The sequence below is a fragment of the Pipistrellus hanaki genome, assembly GCF_964339955.1.
Source record: "Pipistrellus hanaki genome assembly, chromosome: 1".
Lineage (NCBI taxonomy): Eukaryota > Metazoa > Chordata > Mammalia > Chiroptera > Vespertilionidae > Pipistrellus > Pipistrellus hanaki.
The window spans coordinates 79,423,029-79,443,612 of record NC_140503.1 but is presented as its reverse complement, the minus strand read 5'-3'; the positions used below and the strand labels follow the sequence as shown (position 1 = coordinate 79,443,612).

Here is a 20,584-nt window from a genome sequence, read left to right as displayed (position 1 = left end):
ACTGCCCTCTGCCACCAGCCTGCTCATCCCCAAATGCCCCCTTGCCAGCCTGATGACCCCCAACTGCCCCCCGTGCCTGTGTGCTTGCTCCTAACTGGCCCCCGCCCCCTCCGCCGGTAGGCTCACCTCCACCTTCCCTCCCCACTGGTCTGCTCGCCCCCAACTGCCCCCCTGCTTGCCCGTTCACTTCAAACTGCCCCCTCCGTCCTGATCACCTCCAACTGACCCCTACTGACAGCCTGTTTGCCCCCAATTGCTCCCCAAACAGGCCTGATCACCCTTCCTCTCTACCCCCACTGGCCTGATCACCCACAACTGCTGTCCCCTCTTGGCCTCTAACCACCTCTACCTCATGGCTTTGTCCAGAAGGTCTCCTGGATGGTCTCCCAGTCTAATTAGCATAGTACCCTTTTATTAGTATAAAGGCCTGGTGCACGGGTGGGGCCGGCTGGTCTGCCCTGAAGGGTGACCCAGATCAGGGTGGGGTTTTCCTTGGGGTGTGGGGCAGCCTGGGAGAGAGGCCTGTGGTGGTTTGCAGGTTGGCCACGCCTCCATGGAGTGAGGGTCCCTGCTGGGGGGGCGTGGCCAGCCTAGGTGAGGGCTGCTTTCAGGCTGGCCACAACCCCTTCAAGGTGAGGGTTCCTGGTCGAGGGGCTGATGGCTGTTTGCAGGCTGGCCAGGCCCCCCAGCAGGGACTCTCACTCCATGGGGGCGTGGCCAGCATGGGTGAAGGGTTGAGGCCTGTTTTCAAGTTAGCCACACTCCCTTCAGGATGGGGGTCCCCCCTGGGGTGCCTGGCCAGCCTAGGTAAGGGGCTGAGGGCCATTTTCAGGCTGGCCATGCCCCTCAGCGACCAAGGCTCCCAGCTCCTCCTTGAACAATGGTCACTGGGGGCAACCCAAGCCTTCTTCTTGCTCCAGCTCTGTGGCTGCCGCCATCTTTGTTGGGTTAACCTGTTAACCGGGGAGTTCCCTTTTTAATGACGCAACCTGTAACGGGCGCGTACTCTTTCACTAGGACGTGTCAGTACGTCACGCCTGGAGGACGTAATTTCATATTATTTTTTCTTATTTATACTTAATGAAAATAAATGAAATATATATATTTTTTCATTTATTTATATATATAAAGCACAAAGGAAAATACAAAATTACAAAAAAAATAGAAAAGAATACCGACAAAAAAAAATGGACACATCGAATTAAAAAATTATAAATTTTACAAACAATGATAAAGATTACAAAAAATAGCTGAAACCGGTTTAGCTCAGTGGATAGAGCGTCGGCCTTTGGGCCTAAAGGTCCCGGGTTCAATTTGGTCAAGGGCATGTACCTTGGTTGCCGGCACATCCCCAGTGGGGGGTATGCAAGAGGCAGCTGATCGATATTGCTCTCTCATCTCATCGATATTTCTAACTCTCTATCCCTCCCCTTTCCTTCCTCTCTGTAAAAAATCAATAAAATATTTTTTTAAAAAAAGATTACAAAAAATATATACCGTCCCTCTCGGGGCTCAACATATATTTCAAGGACATATTCATACGTCCTACCCATTCCCTATGTTGTTTACGTTTGACGTATTTATAGGTCCCGCTCGGTTAACAGGTTAATTTGCATACTCACTGGTGGATGTAGCCGAGGGACGGTCAACATGCATGTTTCTCTTGTATTAGTGTAGATATTTATTTTTAAAATATATTTTATTGATTTTTTACAGAGAGGAAGGGAGAGAGATAGAGAGCTAGAAACATCGATGGGAGAGAAACATTGATCAGCTGCCTCCTGCACACTCCCTACTGGGTATGTGTACGCAACCAAGGTACATGCCCTTGATTGGAATCGAACCTGGGACTCTTGAGTCCACAGGCCAACGCTCTATCCACGGAGCCAAACTGGTTAGGGTATATTAGTGTAGATATTTAATGGTGGGGGATAAGTGTGGTGATTGCTTGGGGATGAGGTGGGTAGATGTGGAAGAGGGCATAGAGGGGATAAATGGTGATAGAAAAAATAAATATAAAACTATGAAGTGAATACAGCCCTGGCTAGTTTTGCTCAGTGGTTAAGAGCATGGGCTTTTGGTCAAGGGCCAATACCTCAGCTGCAGGCTTCCCAGACCCATTAGGGGCAAGTGTGGGAGGCAACCAACTGATGTGTCTCTCTCACATCGATATTTCTTCCTCTCTCCCCCTCCTCCCATCCTTCCACCCTCTCCAGAGATCAAAGGGAAAAAAATATCATTGGGTGAGGATTTTAAAAAATAATAAAGTGAATGTAGGATGGTCAATAGAAATTCTTCAAATAGGGGGCACAGTAGAAATTTTAAAAGAGACAGTTTTAGACACATCTGGACAGATATTAAGGAAGGTAGGATGGTTGGTGCTTGCCTAAAGCTAGAATGGAACGTTACGTGAGGGAAGAGATTATGTCCACTTGGTTCTCAGTGAATCATCAGGGACTGGCAGAGTATCTGAAAAATAATAGCCAATGGAGAACTTTTTAACAAATAAATGAGTAAAGCAAAGATATGCAGTACCTGTTATGTGCAGGTGCTTGTGTGTTACTGATCAGCATTTAGGCAATTTATAATAATATTGTAATAATAGGAGAAAAGCATGAGAGAATATTAGGATGGGGTCTAAATAATTCAGAGATTTGGAAAGCTTCTTGGAGGAATTAATTCCTGAGCTGAGTTTTGAGGAAAGAAGTTAAGGAAAGGCACTGGGACACAGCATGTGTTAAATTCCTTTGAAATGAAACATCTTTATGCATTTGAGGAACCCAAAACAGTGCCCTTTGGCTAGAGAGAATATGGTGCTATGATGGTGTGATGATAGATTTGGTGACAGGAATCTCTAGAATTTGAAGGACCTTTATATGCTATACTAAAATTTGTGTTTTATTCTAAATCTGGTGATCACTAAGAGATTTTAAATAGAGAATGCCATGATCAGATCTGCCTTTTGAAGATTGCTCAGGCATCAGTGGTAGTGGGAAGTGAGGGGAGAATAGAGGTGGGGAGGTTTAAACTAAGACATAAAGATAATGGAATAGATATGAAAGATGTTACTGTGGAAGAGATTGGATGTGGGGGCTGAGTGAAAGAAAGGTATTAGAATGACTGCCAGGCTTTGGATGTATTGCACTTAATGAAATAGGTAATAGAAGAGGAGCAGTTTTTTGGTTTTCTGAAAGTGAATGGGGAGGAAATAACAATTATAAACTCAATCTTTACTTGAGCTTGAGGTACCAGTGAGAAAGATAACTGTGCAAGTTCTGCTTTTGATGCCAACATCATGGAGGTCAACCACACTCTCTCACAAATGTTTCTTGTGGAATACAGGTCTTGAAGCAGTATGGGATTTCGAACTTTTATGTGCTATGAGGCCCCTTAAAAAGAAATGGGGAGGGGGGAGGGATGAGGGTGCGGGTGCCTCATAAGGAGATTGAAGGTTAGTCACTATAAAATGGAGAAATAATCCTTATTACTGTAACCTAAGACCTCATTTCATACATAAATAAAACGGCACCATGAGCAACAAGTCCAGTCTGCGATCCATTAAACTATAAAAACAGTAGAATAGATATGATAGAATAAGACATATTACTTTATCTCTTTGAAATTATACCCTAAGTGTGAGCATTTGAGGTCTTGCTCCCCAGCATATGTTGTCATCTTGGCTCAAATAAACTCTTGTAAATGTTAAAAAAAAAAAAAAAAGAAAAAAGAAAAAGAAAGAAAAAGAAATTACACTCTGAGTGATCCTATATATTCCAGTGAAAATTTTCTTTGTAGAAGAAAAAAATTGCTATCAATTTTATATGCAATTTTCCTGCATAACTATAATTGCGAAACCTCCTTTCCTTATTATGCTGTTAAGTATTATTTTTTGTCCTATTTTTTCAACTAAATGGCTATTAGCTCTATTAACTTAGAAACTTAGTTCAGTAAAGATGTTTCCTGGCAATCTCATCGCATAAGACTACACACTATGGTTCTTAAAAGGTTTCACCTTGTCTCTTATGCGCGTATTATTCTTGCTCAAATAACATTTAATGGCCCAAAGAAGCATCTTTAGCCATTCACCTATATAGAACTCGAAGTTGTATTCACGATGCATTTATTTCTTATTTCCATCCCAAGATTCTGGTAGGAATGAAATACTTGTAAAATCATTCACTTCTAAAACCACAAATTGTTAGTCTCACCCCGTGGTCAGCAAACTACGGCTCGCGAGCCACATTAGGCTCTTTGGCCCCTTGAATGTGGCTCTTCCACAAACTACTTTATCTCTTTGAAATTATACCCTACGGCCTGGGCGAGTCTATTTCGAAGAAGTGGCGTTAGAAGTTTAAGAAATTTGACTCTCAAAAGAAATTTCAATCGCTGTACTGTTGATACTGGGCTCTGTTGATTAATGAGTTTGCAGATCACTAGTCTAACCCGTCTCCTTCTAAGTTATCTTTCTCCCTCCATCCACTAACTAAAGGTCTAACTGATTCATCACCTCCCCATCTCTCACGAAAAACAAACACTAAAAACATAAAAGAAAACAGTAGATCCTGCTCTACTCCCCCAAACCCCAACCGAACCCCATCCTGGACTGAGAAAGAGAAAGGCAACGTGGAACCAGCTCCGGTGGGCGCCCCCCGCGGACCCAGAATCGGGGCCACGGCCGGGCTGGGAGCGCCGCCCGGAGTCCCCGCAGGGACCGGGCTGTTTGCCAATAAGAGCCGGTCCCGCAGCCCCGGGGCCCGGCTGCTGCGGAGTCAGCGTGGAGCGGGAGCCAGGCCGCGGCCCGCAACACGCCAGGAATGCCGAAGACACGCCAGGAATCCGGGCCGCGGCGGCCGGCCGGCCGCCCGGGGCAACCAGCCAGGTCCCACAGCCCCCGGCGGGCCCGGCCGAGCCGGGGAAACACCGCTGGGAACCGGGGACCCGCTCGTTCCCGAAAGTCGGAGCCCGCAGCCCTCCGCGCGGTCCCGGCCGCAGGACGCCCGCAGCGAGTCGGGGCGGGCATGGGGGCGGGGCCTGCTCCTTCCCCGCCCCCAGCGGCGACGCCGGCCCGACCGCGCCCTCAATGCGCCTGCGCGGGGCTGAGGCCCGACTCGATTCGGCCGCCGGGCGTGCGACCGCAGCGGCGTTCTCTTCCCGGCATGCAGCGCGGGGGGCGGCCCTGCGTCCACCTCCCTCCTTCCCCAACCCGCCCCTCCCCCTCCCGCCGCGGCCCCCCCCGCCCCCCTTTTCCCTAAAGTGAGTGAGTGAGACGGGCAGATGGAGGAGGGACTGTAATGGCGGCGGCCGGCAGCTCCCTGCTCTGACCCACGGCAGACCTACAGCACCCATCCCCTCCCCGCCGCGCTGCCAACCGGCCTCCGCCCGGCCGCCCGCGCGGGGCCCCCCTCCCCGGCCCTTCCCCCGGCTGCCGGCGTCTCGCCCCGCGCCCCGGCCGGGGCCCCACACACAATGGACGAGCTCGCGGGAGGCGGCGGAGGCGGCGGCCCGGGGATGGCGGCCCCTCCGCGGCAGCAGCAGCAGCCGCAGCCGGGCCCCGGGGGGAACATGAGCCTCCCGCCGGGCGGCAACGGCGCGGCGGGCGGCGGGGGTCCTCCGGCCGCCGAGGGCGCGGGCCCCGCCGCAGGCCCCGAGCTGTCCCGGCCGCAGCAGTACACCATCCCGGGCATCCTGCACTACATCCAGCACGAGTGGGCCCGGTTCGAGATGGAGCGGGCGCACTGGGAGGTGGAGCGGGCCGAGCTGCAGGTACCTGGCCGGCGGGCGCGGTGTGCGGGACGGCTGGCGGCGGCGGGGGTGGGAGCGGGACTCGGCTCGGAGGGAGCCCGCGGCCGGGGGGAGCCCCGAGGGACCTACCTGTGCGGCTCGGGAGGCGGCGGTCCTGGCCACGGGTCTTGCGAGAGCCCTCCTGCCCCCTTCCCGCAGGAGCCGGCTTCCCCGGCCGGCCTCGCTAGCTGCGCGGTGCGGGCTTCCCCGGGGCAGCCATTTTGGCTTTTACTATGGCGCCTGCGGGCGCTCCCGGAGGCGGCCTGCGGGCTCCCGGCTGCGGGCTGCGCGCCTCTCGGCGGGGGGAGAGGCCGGCGCGGGCTGCGGAGCCCTGAGTTTGCGCCTGTGTGTGCGCCCCTCGAGGTGCAGAGCCCGCGGAGAGGGACTGCGATGGGGATTTGGCCACCTTTTCCTGGCTCACCCCCCCTCCCCTGCTTCCGATTTGGCACGTCTGGCCCCCTCCCCTGAAGTTGGTACCTACTTGCCCCTTGACAACCATGCTTCTTCCCGGGGCTGCTCTTAGGCACAAGGGCTTGCCGCTGACCGTGAAGTTTTCATTTCCTACCGCCAACTTTAAGGGCCTTCTTAGCTGGGGTGCTGGCTTCATGCACTTAGTGTCACTCCCCTTCCAGTTCCTCCTTAGTTTGGGACTGACTCACCAAGCTTCTCCATACAGGCATGTCTTGGAGATATTGCGATTTCTTGTCCAGACCACTGCATGTCAGCAAGTGGCAATGTTTTTTGTTTGTTTGTTTGTTTGTTTGCTCGTGGAGGGTCTTGCTTTCAGTTTGTAAAAACAAAACAAAACAAAAAACCCCGCACATAACCTGAAGCAATAAAGCGAAGCGCAATAAAACGAGGTATGCCTGTACTGAATTTTTTTTTAAGGGTGCCCTTCATCAGGTCTCCCCCTCCTCCACCCTCTTTACCTGTAAAAAAAACCAAACTAGATTATCTGTGTTGTTTGTGAAACGACTGAGAAATATAATTAACATTAGCTGGGAGTAAAATGTTTTTATCTCAGTTTACTAACTCACAGAGGGGAAGCAAATGTATAAATCCTCAGGACCCTTCCTAATTAAGGTGAAACTTTGACGGGCTGGTTTACCTGTCTTGGAAGATGTTGGTAATGTAAGGGCTCGTGTCTTGGATTTCAGAATGGTTACATGTTGTTAAAAGGATTGTTGGACATTTGGGGGTACTTGTGTTTATTTTTAAATCATTTCCATGTCAAAAATAGGCTTAGGAGAGAGGGGGGAAGCATGTATCTAAATAGTGTTGCACCTGTTCTTCAGATTGGTATGTATATACTAGTATATTTAGAATGTCAGTAGTAGTATTCACTGATATATATGCCTACGGTGAATAGTCAGGAAAATATGTTTAAAGAAGGAGCTTTGGGTTAACTTAGAATGTCCTCAAAGAAATTTTTATGGGTATCCATATATTATATTCGATTTGATTTTGAACTAGTAAACTTTTATGTGACTCTACAAAGTGGGTAAAGGGTAAGAATAGTTATATATTTTTGACACGTACCAAGTTTTGAAAAAGTTAATTATAAATTAACACCTGTTAGTGAATTCAATGTTTTAGGATTGTACTTTGATATATTATAGCGCTTTCAAAAAGTTTGTCAACATTGTCTATTTTTTAAAAACTACTGTATGTATAGTCTGCTTTAAAATACCTGGGATTTATAAGAATTCTGCTGATATATAACTCTACCACACCAGGTTGCAAACTTAATATTATGTGTGAGTGAAGATAGTGAGGTGTTTATTTTAAAAAATTTCATTAGCAAATGATTCGAAGTTTGGACTCACTGAAGACTTCACCAGTCCAAAATAGTGTTTTTGAACTTTGTACTATTGCACAAAAGCTTGGATTCTACCACTTTTCAACTTAGCAATTGCATTATTCATTTATAAGCTTCAGTAATTTAAGTACATACATTAGTGAGGTCTATGTTGTCTGCCCTAGTCCTTGCTTTCTCATCTGTTTTTTTCCTTGAGAGTAACAGAAACGTCTTTAAAGGAAGATTTCTTTTACTTGCTTGTTTGCTTTCAGTAGATCTACTCTTGGCATATTAGTTCTGATGTAGCCATTCTAAGTGCTGCTTTTTGTTTTTTTTGCTTGCTTATTTTGAAGAAGTTCTACAGGGTTTCTAGGCTCTTAATTTTTTCAGGGGTTTTTATTATTTCATACTGATATATATTTTTTAAAATAAAATGCTCATGATTGTGTTCATATGCTTTTATTCTATACATTTCTCTAAAATGTTTTATTGGATTACTTAGTTAATAGGGTTTCAGGTTTGCTTCTGTAATGTTGAATTCGCTTTAAGTATGTTCAGTCTTTAATAAAATGTGCACATTTTAAAATGTATGTGTTAAATAAAAATTTATTGGGGGGGATTTAAGTGACGAATCAGTGGATTTCAACTGTAAACTTTTAATAAAGTTAAATAAGACAGCCTACATATTGTATATAGTCTTGGGTACACTGTTGAGAAACTGTTCAATAATTAATATGAAGAGGCAAAGATACATCTAATTTTAATGTAAAATTTTAATATGGGACCTTTCCGTCTACAGGCTCTATCCACTGAGCCAAACTGGTTAGGGCAATGCGAATCATGTCCTCCTTGACTTTGAAAGATTTTAAATTGGAATTTTGCAGTATGTTTTTTTCCATTCTAAAAGGAATTTGGGGGAAAGCCCTGTTTTAAAAACTTGGAACTAAGGAAAGGTTCATGTTTTAAAGCTCTTTTTATCTTTGTATGGATGCCTTACCTTGTATTAGAATATTTGTTATTAAGGCTCTAGGACAGTGAATTCTGAACAAAAATGTCAGAATCACTTGTAAAACTTAAAAAACAAAAACAAAACAGGTTTCTGCCTCATTCTCCAGAGATTTGGCCTAGAACTTGGGGAAAAAGTACTTTGTAGGATTTTGGCAATTCATGTTATCCTATATAATAAAAGCCTAATATGCTAAGTATTCAGTTGACTGGTCGGCCATTTAACCAATCAAAGTGTAATATGCTAAGGCCACTCAGTCACTTGCTATGACATGCACTGACCACAAGGAGGCAGATACTCAACCCATGGACCAGTCACTATGACGTGCACTGACCACCAGGGAGCAGACGCTCTGACCTGTAGGTTAGCTTGCTGCTGGGGTCTGGCCAATTGGGGCTGAGCAAAATGGGCCAGACATGCCCTGGAGCCCCCCCTTGCAGTCCCTCTCCAGTTGTGTCCCTCCCCAGCCCTGATTGTGCACCAGTGCGGTCCCTTGGCCTGGCCTGCTCCCTCTCACAATTCCGGTCCTCAGGATGATGAGAGCTGGTTTCGGCCCAGTCCCACAGGACAGGCCCAGGGACCACACTGTTGCACGAATTCGTGCAATAGGTCTCTAGTATAAAAATACTAGGTGTAGTGGTTAATAATGCGGATTTTTTTTCAATAGATGGAATATATACACACAAAATTTGATATGTATGCTATTTTGTTGTATTGACAACAAGCTTCAAAACTTCTTATGTCAAATTTGCTGAAGGTGTTAACATCATAAATATATTTACGTTTCAAAATATCAAATTTTGTGCCAAAAAAAGCTTGCGGGAAGTTTTATTTTGAAGAAAAAGTTATTGTATACTTCGGGAAGCTCATGGTGAACATGTTCCATCTCAAGATACTTGTGTATGCTGGTTTAAACCCTTTAAAAGTGATGATTTTGATGTGAAAGACAAAGAACGTCCAGATCAACTGAAAAAGTTTGAAGACCAACATTTACAAGCATTATTTGAAGATGTGTGTCAAACTCAAAAACAACTTGCAGAAAGATTAAAAGTTGCTCAGCAAACAATTTCCAATCGTTTACAAGCAATGCGAAAGTTTTTTTTTTTTTTTCCCCACAGAGAGGAAGGGAGAGGGATAAAGAGTTAGAAACATTGATGAGAAACATCAATCAGCTGCCACTTGTACAGCTAGTGGGGATGTGCCTGCAACACAGGTACATGCCCTTGACCAGAATCGAACCTGGGACCTTTCCGTCTACAGGCTCTATCCACTGAGCCAAACTGGTTAGGGCAATGCGAAAGATTTAAAGGAAGGAAAATGGGTGCCACATCAATTGAACGAAAGACAGTTGGAAAATCAAAAAGTCATCAGTAAAATGTTGCTTCAACCGCACGAAAGAAAGTCTTTTTTTACACTGAATTGTGACTGGTGAAGAAAAGTGGATTTATTTTGAGAATCCCAAACCCACAAAATCATGGGTTGATCCAGGTCAACCTTCAACATTAACTGCAAGGCCAAATCGCTTCAGAAAGAAGACAATGCTCTGCATTTGGTGGGATCAGGAAGGTGTGTATTATGAGCTTCTAGAACCAGGTGAAAACATTAATACTGATCGCTACCAACAAAATAATCAATTTGAACCACAGTTTGATCGTGAAACCACCAGAATGTGTCAGAAGACACTGTAATTTGCTTCATAACGACACACCATCACACACTTCAAAACCAGTTAAGACATGTTTAAAGATCTTGCCTAGGAAGTATCAATATTAACCCACCCGCTGTATTCACCAGACCTTGCTCCTTCAGATCATGTCTTGTTCTGGTCAATGGCACATGCACTTTCTGAGCAGCACTTCAAAACGTATGAAGAAGTGGAAAATTGGGTTTCTGAATGGTTTGCCTCAAAACAAGAAAAATTCTATTGGGACGGTATCCACAAATTACCTGAAAGATGGGGGAAATGTGTAGCTAGTGATGGACATTACTTTGAAAAAAGCACTTTTGATGTTTCTCTTGAAATGATCGTGTTTTCTTAGATTACAAAATCTGCATTATTAACCAGTACACCTAGTAATAACTGCCTTTTAATCAGCATTACAACCTTATGCACATACCATTCCTGTTTTACAGTTGAGACAAATTTAGGTTAAATAACTGCCAAGGTCACCCAGCTATAAAGTGTTGCAGTTGACACTTGAACCCAGGTTGTCAGAATTCAAAGCATATGTTCTTATCACCACTCTTGTAACCGCTGTGTTATATGGTCATCTGTCCTGTAATTCTCTGTCTTCCATCGTGTGGCATCACTTCAGTACATTTCAAGAAAATTCTTTTGAGCCCCCATGATGTATCAAGTGTAGTTCATGTATATTGCAAACATGTCCTTATATTTTTTCTATAGTTAGTATGTAATAAAAAATATGGCCGAAACTGATTTGGCTCAGTGGATAGAGCATCTGTCTGCGGACTGAGGGGTCCCAGGTTCAATTCCAGTGGGGGGTGCGCAGGAGGCGGCTGGTCGATGTTTCTCTCACATCGATGTTTCTAACTCTCTATCCCTCTCCTTTTCACTCTGTAAAAAATCAATAAAATACATACTTTCTTAAAAAATTAACTTATGGTATATATAAATACTGTTTGTCTGCTATAAAAATATGCCATAGATAATACACAGAAAACTGCTAAAACATTATAGCAGTTTTACAGTACAAATACCAGAAATTTGTATTGTAAAACTGCTAATTCTTCAACAAATAAAAAAGTTTTAATTAATGTTTGTATTTGCACAGACGGGCAAATAGACTTGTCATTACATTACAGAATTGCTACCTATCAATCTTACCCTGTTGGGCATATTTTGCTTACATGTAACTTGATTTCTTCTCTTTTTTTTATTTCTTCATTTTTAATTAAAGGGGAAGAATTTTGTTTCCCCTGCACTCTTCCCTTTATTGTCAGCATTTTCTTAGGGTCGTCAAGAATGATGATTTGGAAGTTCCGGTGCCTTTTCTATTACAGCATTTTGATGATTCTACTATGAAATACTGTTATGTAGTTTCCTATTTCAAATGATGGTGACAATAGAGTAAAAAATATTTACTCGATAGGATTAAGAGTCTACAGCCTTATGTCATTCTCCCTGTTTCTTTTTGAAAGCCTTGGAGTAGCGATTTTCAACTGATGTACCTCAAGAATTTTTAAAACATGCAGTACACCATGCATGGCCAATGTTGCTTAGTGGTTTGAATGTCAATTGATGAACTGGGAGGTCATGGTTCGATTCCGGTCAGGGCACATGCCCAAGTTGTACTCTTTTTTTTTTAAATTAAATTATTATCTGTGTACATATTTTAACATTGCACCCCCCCTCCCATACCTACCCTCCCTCCCCAGAGTTTTGTGTCCATTGGTTGTACTTATATGCATGTATACAAGTCCTTCGGTTAATCTCTTATTTCCTCCAGATCTCCCTACTCTCCCGGTTGTAATTTGACAGTCTGCTTGTTGCTTTACTGTCTCTATATCTATCTTTTGGTTCATCAGTTTATAATGTTCTTTAATATCCATAAATGAGTGAGGTCATGTGGTGTTTCTCTTTCATTGACTGGCTTATTTCACTCAGCATGATGTTCTCCAATTCTATCCAGGTTGCTGCAAGTGATGAGAATTCCTTCTTTTTTATGGCAGCATAGTATTCCATTGTGTAGATGTACCATAGTTTTTTGATCCAATCATCTGCTGACGGGCACCTAGGCTGTTTCCAAATTCTCGCTATTGTAGATTGTGCTGCTATGAACATAGGGGTGCATATATCCTTTCTGATGGGTGTTTCTAGTTTCCAAGTTGCACTCTTGATCCTCCAGTAGAGGAGCATGCAGGAGGCAGCTGATAAGTGATTCTCTCTCTTCATTGATGTTTCTATCTCCCTCTCTGAAATAAATAAAAATAAAAATAAAACATGCAATGCCTGACTACTTAGGGGCAACTGACCTCTTTTTCCCTTAGATTGTCAAGTGGAAAAAATGACAATAGCCAATAAAACAATAGCCATTTGGTGTGAATGAATCAAATTATACCTATTTTGCCTTGACCAGTGTGGCTCACTGGTTAGAGTGTTGGCCCATGAACCAAAAGGTCTTGGGTTTGATTCCTGCTCAAGAGCGTGCACCTGGGTTGCAGGTTTGATCCCCCATCCTGATTGGGGCATATGCTAGAGGCAACCAATAAATATGTCTCTCTTACATTGACATTTCTGTCTTACTCTCTTCACCTCCCTTCTTCCACTTCCTGCCTCCCTTCTACTCTAAAAAATATCCTCAGGTGAGAATAACAACAACAAAATTATACCTATTTTTTCCTTACTGGATCAGCAAAAAACTTTTTTTTTTTTTTTTTTGTAATGTGCTACAGAATTTTAGTAATTTATGTGTGCCATGAGATGAAAAAGGTTAAAAATTGCTGGTCTAGGGATCACTAACCTAGAATTTTTTTTCTTTCTTTTACCCCTTAACCCTGCTTTATGGTTTGCTTGTTGCTCCCTACTCATTCCTTAATACCCTCTTAAGCACTTTGTAGAATGCTGTTTGTTTGTTTTTCCCTCCTATTGATGATTGACCTTCAAATTGCCAAAAACCTTTGTCTTTCTTACAGACTCTTATCTCCCTAATCAGCATTTTCTGCTATTGACTATTTCTTCCTCAAAAAAATTATTTTCTTTGACTTGACTCTGTAATTCTCTATTTTCCCTTTGGTCCACTTATCACTTTTCTTCATCTTTTTTTTGTTACCACTTCATGTTTTCTTTGTTCCTAATTGTCATTACCTAAGGTACTGTTTGTTTTTTTTCTTGTTTACACTGTATATTTCATTTGAAATGAGATTTTCAGCTATGACTTACTATGTTAATAGCTAACATTATTTACTGTTTGCTAAGTATCATTTTAATGCCTCAATATTTACTTATTTAATCCTAAAAAACAATTCAGTAAGGTTGGCACAATTAGTTTCTTTGTTGAGTTTGTGTTTTGTTTTTTAATATGTTTTTATTAATTTCAGAAAGGAAGGGAAAGGGAGAGACAGAAACATTAATGATGAGAGCAAATAATTAATTGGCTGCCTCCTGCATGCCCCCTTACTGGAGATGGAGCCTGCAACCCAGACCTGTGTCCTGCCTGGAATTCAACTGTGACCTCCTGGTTCATAGTTTGATGCTCAACTACTGAGCCACACCAGCTGGGCTTGTTTTGTTTTTGACACTATAATATTAGGACCTAGAGGTTTAAGTAATCATCTGTCCAAAATGGTGTAAACAGGAGGCAGCAGAAGTTGGATTTAAACCTGGATGGATTGCCTCTAAAGGCCATGTTCTTAACTACTCCTATATTTTTGGCTTTCAGATATCTCAGACATATAACTTCCTGTTTAACTTTTCTATTTCAAATTCAGTATATCCATTATTCAATTCAACTAACATGCCTGCCATCCCCACCCTCACCCCCCACAAAGCACACTTAACTTATTTCCCTTTATTCCCTGTTACTGTTAATTTTTGTAATTATCATTCCCATCACTAGATACTATAGAGATCCCCCGGCCTATATATATGTTGAGTCTTTGAGTCTTATTCATCTGGTATAATTATTCAATGAATATATTTAAGTGCTACTTTGTACTGGGCTGTTGGGTATGTAATGATGAATGAAGCAAGGACATTGACCTCATGGAGCTAGTACTCTGAAAATAAAAATAAATAAATAAATAAAATGTGATAAACCAGAATTTAACTGGATGCCAAGAAAATAAATGGTGATGTGAAACCTGTGTTGATAATGGGCTTTCGGATAAATGGCTAACATTTATTGAGCACTTTCTATATGCCAAGAAGTATTATTATTTTTAGAGCATGAGCTTTTTGTTCATTAGTTTTAGAGAGAGGAAGGGGGGGAGAGAAACATCAATGTGAGAGAAAAACTTCATGGTATATGCCCCACAGGGATTCAACTTATGTGCCCTTATCAGGAATCTAACCAGCGGCAACCTTTTAGAGCACAGGACAACTCTCAACCAACTGAGCCACACCAGCCAGGGCCATCCTTATTTTTAAAAAGTAGAATTATACAACGATACTTGTTTCTGCAATTGAGAATTTATCACACTTCTTTAAAAAAAATTCATTCATTCATTTGAGAGCGAAGAGAGAGGAACATTGATTTGTTGTTTCACCCATTCATGCATTCGTTTGCTTCTTATATGTGCTCTGACCTGGTACTGAACCCACAACTTTGGTGTATCTGAATGACACTCTAACCAACTGAGCTACCAGGCTAGGGCCTATCACACTTTTTACATCTCCTTTCATCATATTCTAATATAGGTAATAAAACTAGTTAAATCGTTAGTTTTTACATTTTATGACCATGGAAATAATCTGAGAGTATGAAAGCATATTGTGTGAATACTTGCCCTTTACTTTTCATTTTTTCTTTTCCTCGGAGTTACTTATTTTTTTATTTGCTTAATTTATATGCATCTGTTACTCTTTTTCCAAAAGGTCCTACAAATCCATCAGGATTTTCAGACTGGCAAGCACATAACATCATCTGCCAGTTTTGCCTCTTGTATAGAGAGAGTAAAATGGGGAAGACTTGCCTTCCAGAGCTGTTAATTCCCTTGCTCTTATCTAGACTTGTTCTTAAGACTTGTTATAGAGTAATTATTCCGAAACGTCTGCCGTTCTCCTGTTATACAGTTACTACTATGAAATTTATGTCTGCTGTTGTCCAGCTGGGATCCCCCTCCATTAAAACAAAAACAAAACAAAACAAAAAAACACTGGATTTTATTCCTCATCTGTTTTTGGCTTAGTTCTTCGTTTTGCAGAAATATGTTCTCTAATAATTTCTTGAGAAAAGTTGCAAAGGAGGTAAATTTTAGGATGTTGAATCTTTTTTAAATGTCTACTTTATTCTCACACTTGTTTGATAGTTTGGCTGGAAATAAGTTGCTGTCAACATTTCAAAGGCATTTCTCTTGTCTTTGGACTTCCAGTGTTGCTTTTTGAAGGATTTGATGCTGTTAGGATTCTTGATCCTTTTTTGTATGTGTGATTTGCTTTGGTATCTTTTGTTTATCCTGATTTTATTAAATTTTATGAAAATGCATATTGTTAGGCACTGAAAGAAGTCTTTTACTCCATAATCCAGTATTTCTCACTAGAGGGCACTGTACGCATTTAGGTAGTACCATTTTTGTGTTGGACTGTATTGTGCTTGCAGGGTTTTGGGTACCCTGGCTTCTGGACATTAAATGCCAGTTTAAGTCATTAATTATTGCAACATTTAGAATGTCCCAGACATTTCAAACTTTGCCGAGGGGGAGGCAGTATTAATCTTCTCTTGAGAAGCATTATTGTAATACGAAGTCCTTAGAGCATTTTATGATGGACCTGCTGATATAAAAGTTTTACTTCTATCTCCTGTTTTTCTTCTCTTTTTGGTCTGTTTTCTTCAACTATTGTATTCTTTTCAGTCCTATTGAATTGGTAAAAACATTTTTTTGCTTCAACTTTTAAAAGAAAGATATTTTGTTTTTTATTTTCTTTTTTTGGCATGGTGGGGTTTTTGTTGTTGAAGTTTTCTTTCCCTGAATTGTTGGTTTCCTTCAAATTTCTTTTTTGTTTTGCTTCTCTACTTTCTTGCCTAATGTTTTCCTCAAATATTGGTGACCGACCATTGACTATCTGGTAGCTATGAGCTTTTTAAACAACTTTTTCTTGCCCTACCCCCGTGGTCGGCAAACTGCGGCTGGAAAGCCACATGCGGCTCTTTGGCCCCTTGAGTGCGGCTCTTCCACAAAATACCACAGCCTGGGAGAGTCTATTTTGAAGAAGTGGCATTAGAAGAAGTTTAAGTTTTAAAAATTTGGCTCTCAAAAGAAATTTCAATCGTTGTATTGTTGATATTAGGCTCTATTGACTAGTGAGTTTGCCGACCACTGCCCTAAAGGGTTTGGCTCAGTGGATAGAGTGTCAGCCGGTGGACTGAAGGGTCCCAGGTTCAATCATACGTGATGCGCGCTCAATCCCCAGTTGTGGGCGTGCATGAGGCAGCTGATCAGTGATTCTCATCATTGATGTTTCTATCTCACTCTTACTTCCTCACTAAAATCAATAAAAATATATTTTAAGAAAACAACTTTTTCTTAAAACTCTCATTCCCATTAAAAATTATTGAGTGACTTTTCATCTGCTTTAGCCTTTCCATAAATTAGTTTTCTTAAGTCTTTAATTGTTTATAATTGGTTCTCTTAGCTTATAATTCTCTGGGTTCTTCAGATAACTTCCTATGTCCATCACTGTAATAAAAAAAAAGGTATATAGAAATATTTTACGATCTTTGTGCTCCATTTTATATTGAGCCTATCTGTAGGATAATATTATATACCTCCTGAACTCTTTCAAGTCTGGTTTTCTTCAAGTTTTCTGTCAGTTATTTCCACAGTTCTCTTATATCTTCCATTAGGATATGGTCACTTTCTCCCTAGATTCTTATCATTTTCACCTTATCAGGCTAACATGAACTTCACATCCTTGGCTTTTTTTTAGTTGTTCCTTTTAGTCATATTTTGTTTTTCTGGTTTGCAGTGTCTCTGTGTTCTATGTTGATGTTTTCACCTTTCCTGGTATCTTTAAATCCTATTTTTTGTATACCAGGTTCAGGGTTTCTTTTTGTTGTTGTTGTTTTAAGTCTTCTCTAAGCCAGTGGGTATCTCAAAACTTTAGCTTCTGTTGTTCTATCTGGTATAAACAAACATGGCATATAGTACAAAATTTCTTTTGATTTAAATTCAACTTCTAAAGAGAGTGTTTGTTTTTTTCTTTAAAAGTATCAGTATGTTGCCCTGGCTGGGTGACTCAATTGGCTGTAGCATTGTCCTGTGCACCAAAAGGTTGTGGGTTCAACTCTCAGGGATCATACCCAGGTTGTGGGTTTGATCCCTGGTTGGGGCATGAGTTGATGTTTCTCACATTGATGTTTCCCCCTCCCCCCCATTTCTCTCTCTTTCTCAAATCAATAAAAAAATAATATCCTTGGGTGAGGACTTAAATTTTCCTAAGTAATGGTATGTCATTTATGCTGTTTAATACATAAAACAAGACTATAACTGACTTTCCTACCACAATTTTTTTTAATGTGGTAAAATATACATAAGAAAATGATTCATCTTAACCACTTTTAAAGTATGCACGTTCATAGTGTGCAACCATCACCACAGGCCATCATCTCTAGAACTCTTTTCATCTTATAAAACTGAAACTTAAATACCCCAGTCCCTCCAGTCTCTGGCAACCACCTACTATTCTACTCTCTGTCTCCATGAATTTGACTTGGTACCTCAAATAAGTGAAATCATTCAGTATTTGTCTTTTTGTGACTGGTTTCTTTTACCTAGCATTATAGGGTTTATCCATGTTGTAGCATGTGTCAGAATTTATTTATTTATTATTTTTTTAAATAAATTTTTATTGTTCATATTATTACAAATGTTCCTTTCCCCCCCACCACCACCACCATTGCTCTCCTCCACCAGGTTCCCACCCCACCCTCTGCCATTTCCCCACCCCCCATTGTCCTCATCCATAGGTGCACAATTTATGTTCAGTCTCTTCCCACATCCCCCTCTCCCCTTTTCCCCAAGAATCGTCAGTTCACTCCCCTTCCATACCTCTGATTCTATTATATTCAACAGTTAATGTTGTTCATCAGATTTTTTTTTAATTTCCTTGGTTTTTAGATTCACTTGTTGATAGTTACGTATTTGTTGTTCATAATTTTTATCTTTATTTACTTTCTCTTCTGAAAGAACCCCCTTCAGCAATTCATATAATTCTGGTTTGGTGGTGATGAACTCCTTTAGCTTTTTTTTTATTAGTGAAGCTCTTTATCTGACCTTCGATTCTGAGTGATAGCTTTGCTGGATAGATTATCCTTGGCTGTAGGTTCTTACTATTCATCACCTTGAATATTTCTTGCCATTCCCGTCTGGCCTGCATGGTTTCTGTTGAGAAGTCAGCTGACAATCGTATAGGTGCTCCTTTATAGGTAACTACCTTCTTTGCTCTTGCTGCTTTTAATATTCTCTATTTGCCTTTTGCTCTTGGAATTTTAATTATGATGTGTGTTGGTGTGGTCCTCTTTAGATTCCTTTTGTTTGTGGTTTTGTGTGCTTCCTGGACTTGTAAGTCCAATTCTTTCCCCAGTGGGGGAAGTTTTCTGTCACTATATCTTTCAGTATGTTTTCGATATCTTGCTCTCTCTCATCTTCTGGGACCCCCATAATTCTGATGTTGGTTCGCTTGAAGTGGTCCCAGAGGTTTCTTACATTATCTTCAATTTTCTGGATTCTCTTGCCTTCTAGCTTTTGTGGAGGAGTGTCATCTGGCTCTTTATGTTCCAACTCTTTGACTTGATTCTTGCAATCTTCCATTCTGTTTTTAGGACTCTGTATAATATTTTTTATTTCAGACAATGTATTCTTTATTTCTTGTTGATCCCTTATCATTTCTTGTTGATCCCTTATCATTTCTTGTTGATTCCTTATTAATTTTAGTTGATCTCTTTTCATATCCTCATAGGTCTTATCCATCTTTTCTAGGAAATTCTTGAAAAACTTTATAAGCGTAGATTTGAACTCTATATCCAGTCGCTTTTTGTCCTCCATTTCTTTCGTTTGTGAACTATTTTGTTGTCGCATTTCGCAGCTACAGATGGGGCGGGGTTTCAGGGTGGAGCCTACAGCCTTGGCTTCCGTCAGCCCCGCCTTATGCGGCTCCTGCGTCTCAGGGTCCTTCAGTACTCCCTGCAAAGCGCCTCTGAGAGATAGGTGCCCTTGATTTTCGCCTGCTGCCAAACAGTCTATGCTCTCCCCCAATGAGCCCGGTATTGGGGTTCAGTTCAGTTGGAAATGGAGTTGGAGGTGGCGTTCAGAGCAGACTGGAGCCCCTGTCTCCTTCCCACCGGGGCAATCCCGCGGCACAGCCGACCCTCCCTTTTCTGCGCGAAGTGTGCGCGCTGCCGGGACCTCCTTTCGCCGCTTCCCCGGGGTTCCGCCTCGCAGCCCAGCTCCCTATGGATGAGCCTGGGTCCCCGGGGTCTGGCCTAGAACTGGGGTTCAGAGCAGTCGGAAGTGGGGCCCAGCACAGTCGGAGTTTTATCTCCTTCCTGCTAGGGAACGCCAGCCAGGCACTCGGCCTCCCTCCTCTCCGGCTCCGTCCTCTCCGCGCACCGCACGTTTCTCTGTACCTTAGGCTTTTACAGCTCCTCCGCGCTTCCTTCTGGTTTTCTCCTTGCTTCTCGTTGTAGAATTTCCAGTCGGTCGACTTTCCTGTAGTTCTGGGTAATGTCCATTTTATATTTTAGTTGTATTTTATTGAAATTGTTGTGTGCAGCTGCGGCTAGGTGTCTACCTGAGCAGCCATCTTGGATTCTCTCTCCAGAATTTATTTATTGGTATTCTATAGAAATGCTTTGATGACTTTATTTTTTAAATTTCTGTATTTTTAATCCTCACCTGAAGATATTTATTCATTGATTTTTTTTTTTTAAAGAGAGAGTGTAAGACAGAGAGAAATAGTTATGTCAGTGAAATATATCAATTGGTTGCCTCCTGCATGCACCTTGACCAGGGTCTGCACTGGAAAGGAGCCTGAAAACAAGGTATGTTCCCTTCACTGGAATTGAACTAGGACCCTTCGGTTTGCGGGCCGATGCTCTATCCGCTGAGCCAAACCTGCTAGGGACATAATTTATTATTTTTATTTATTTTATTATAATAAATATTGTTCAGATTACTGCAGGTGTTCCTCTTTTTTTCCCCTCCACTTGATTCCTCTCCTCCCCCTCCCCCCCAGCCCATGGCCTTACCCCCTGCCACTGTCTTCATCCATAGGTGTAAGATTTTTGTTTCAATCTCTTCCTGCACCCCTCAGACCCCCTTCC

General features: G+C 42.2%; 2 protein-coding genes across 8 annotated transcripts in view; one reads left to right on the top strand and one right to left on the bottom strand.

Annotated features, from left to right (window-relative positions):
• AP4S1 (adaptor related protein complex 4 subunit sigma 1) overlaps nucleotides 1–6,234 on the bottom strand; it is a 52,650-nt gene extending 46,416 nt beyond the window's left edge. For 5 of the 7 annotated variants that reach the window (XR_014794206.1, XM_084875165.1, XM_084875164.1 and 2 more), the window contains exon 1: nucleotides 5,872–6,229. The gene's annotated coding sequence lies outside the window, so the exon portion shown is untranslated. Of the gene's footprint in view, nucleotides 1–5,871 lie in introns of all 7 variants that reach the window. The other 2 variants (XM_084875160.1, XM_084875161.1) reach the window with 2 other exon arrangements.
• STRN3 (striatin 3) overlaps nucleotides 5,234–20,584 on the top strand; it is an 82,576-nt gene continuing 67,225 nt past the window's right edge. The window contains exon 1 of the mRNA XM_084874674.1: nucleotides 5,234–5,763. Coding sequence (XP_084730800.1) covers nucleotides 5,467–5,763 — 297 coding nt within the window. The 5' untranslated portion in view covers nucleotides 5,234–5,466. The remainder of the gene's footprint in view (nucleotides 5,764–20,584) is intronic.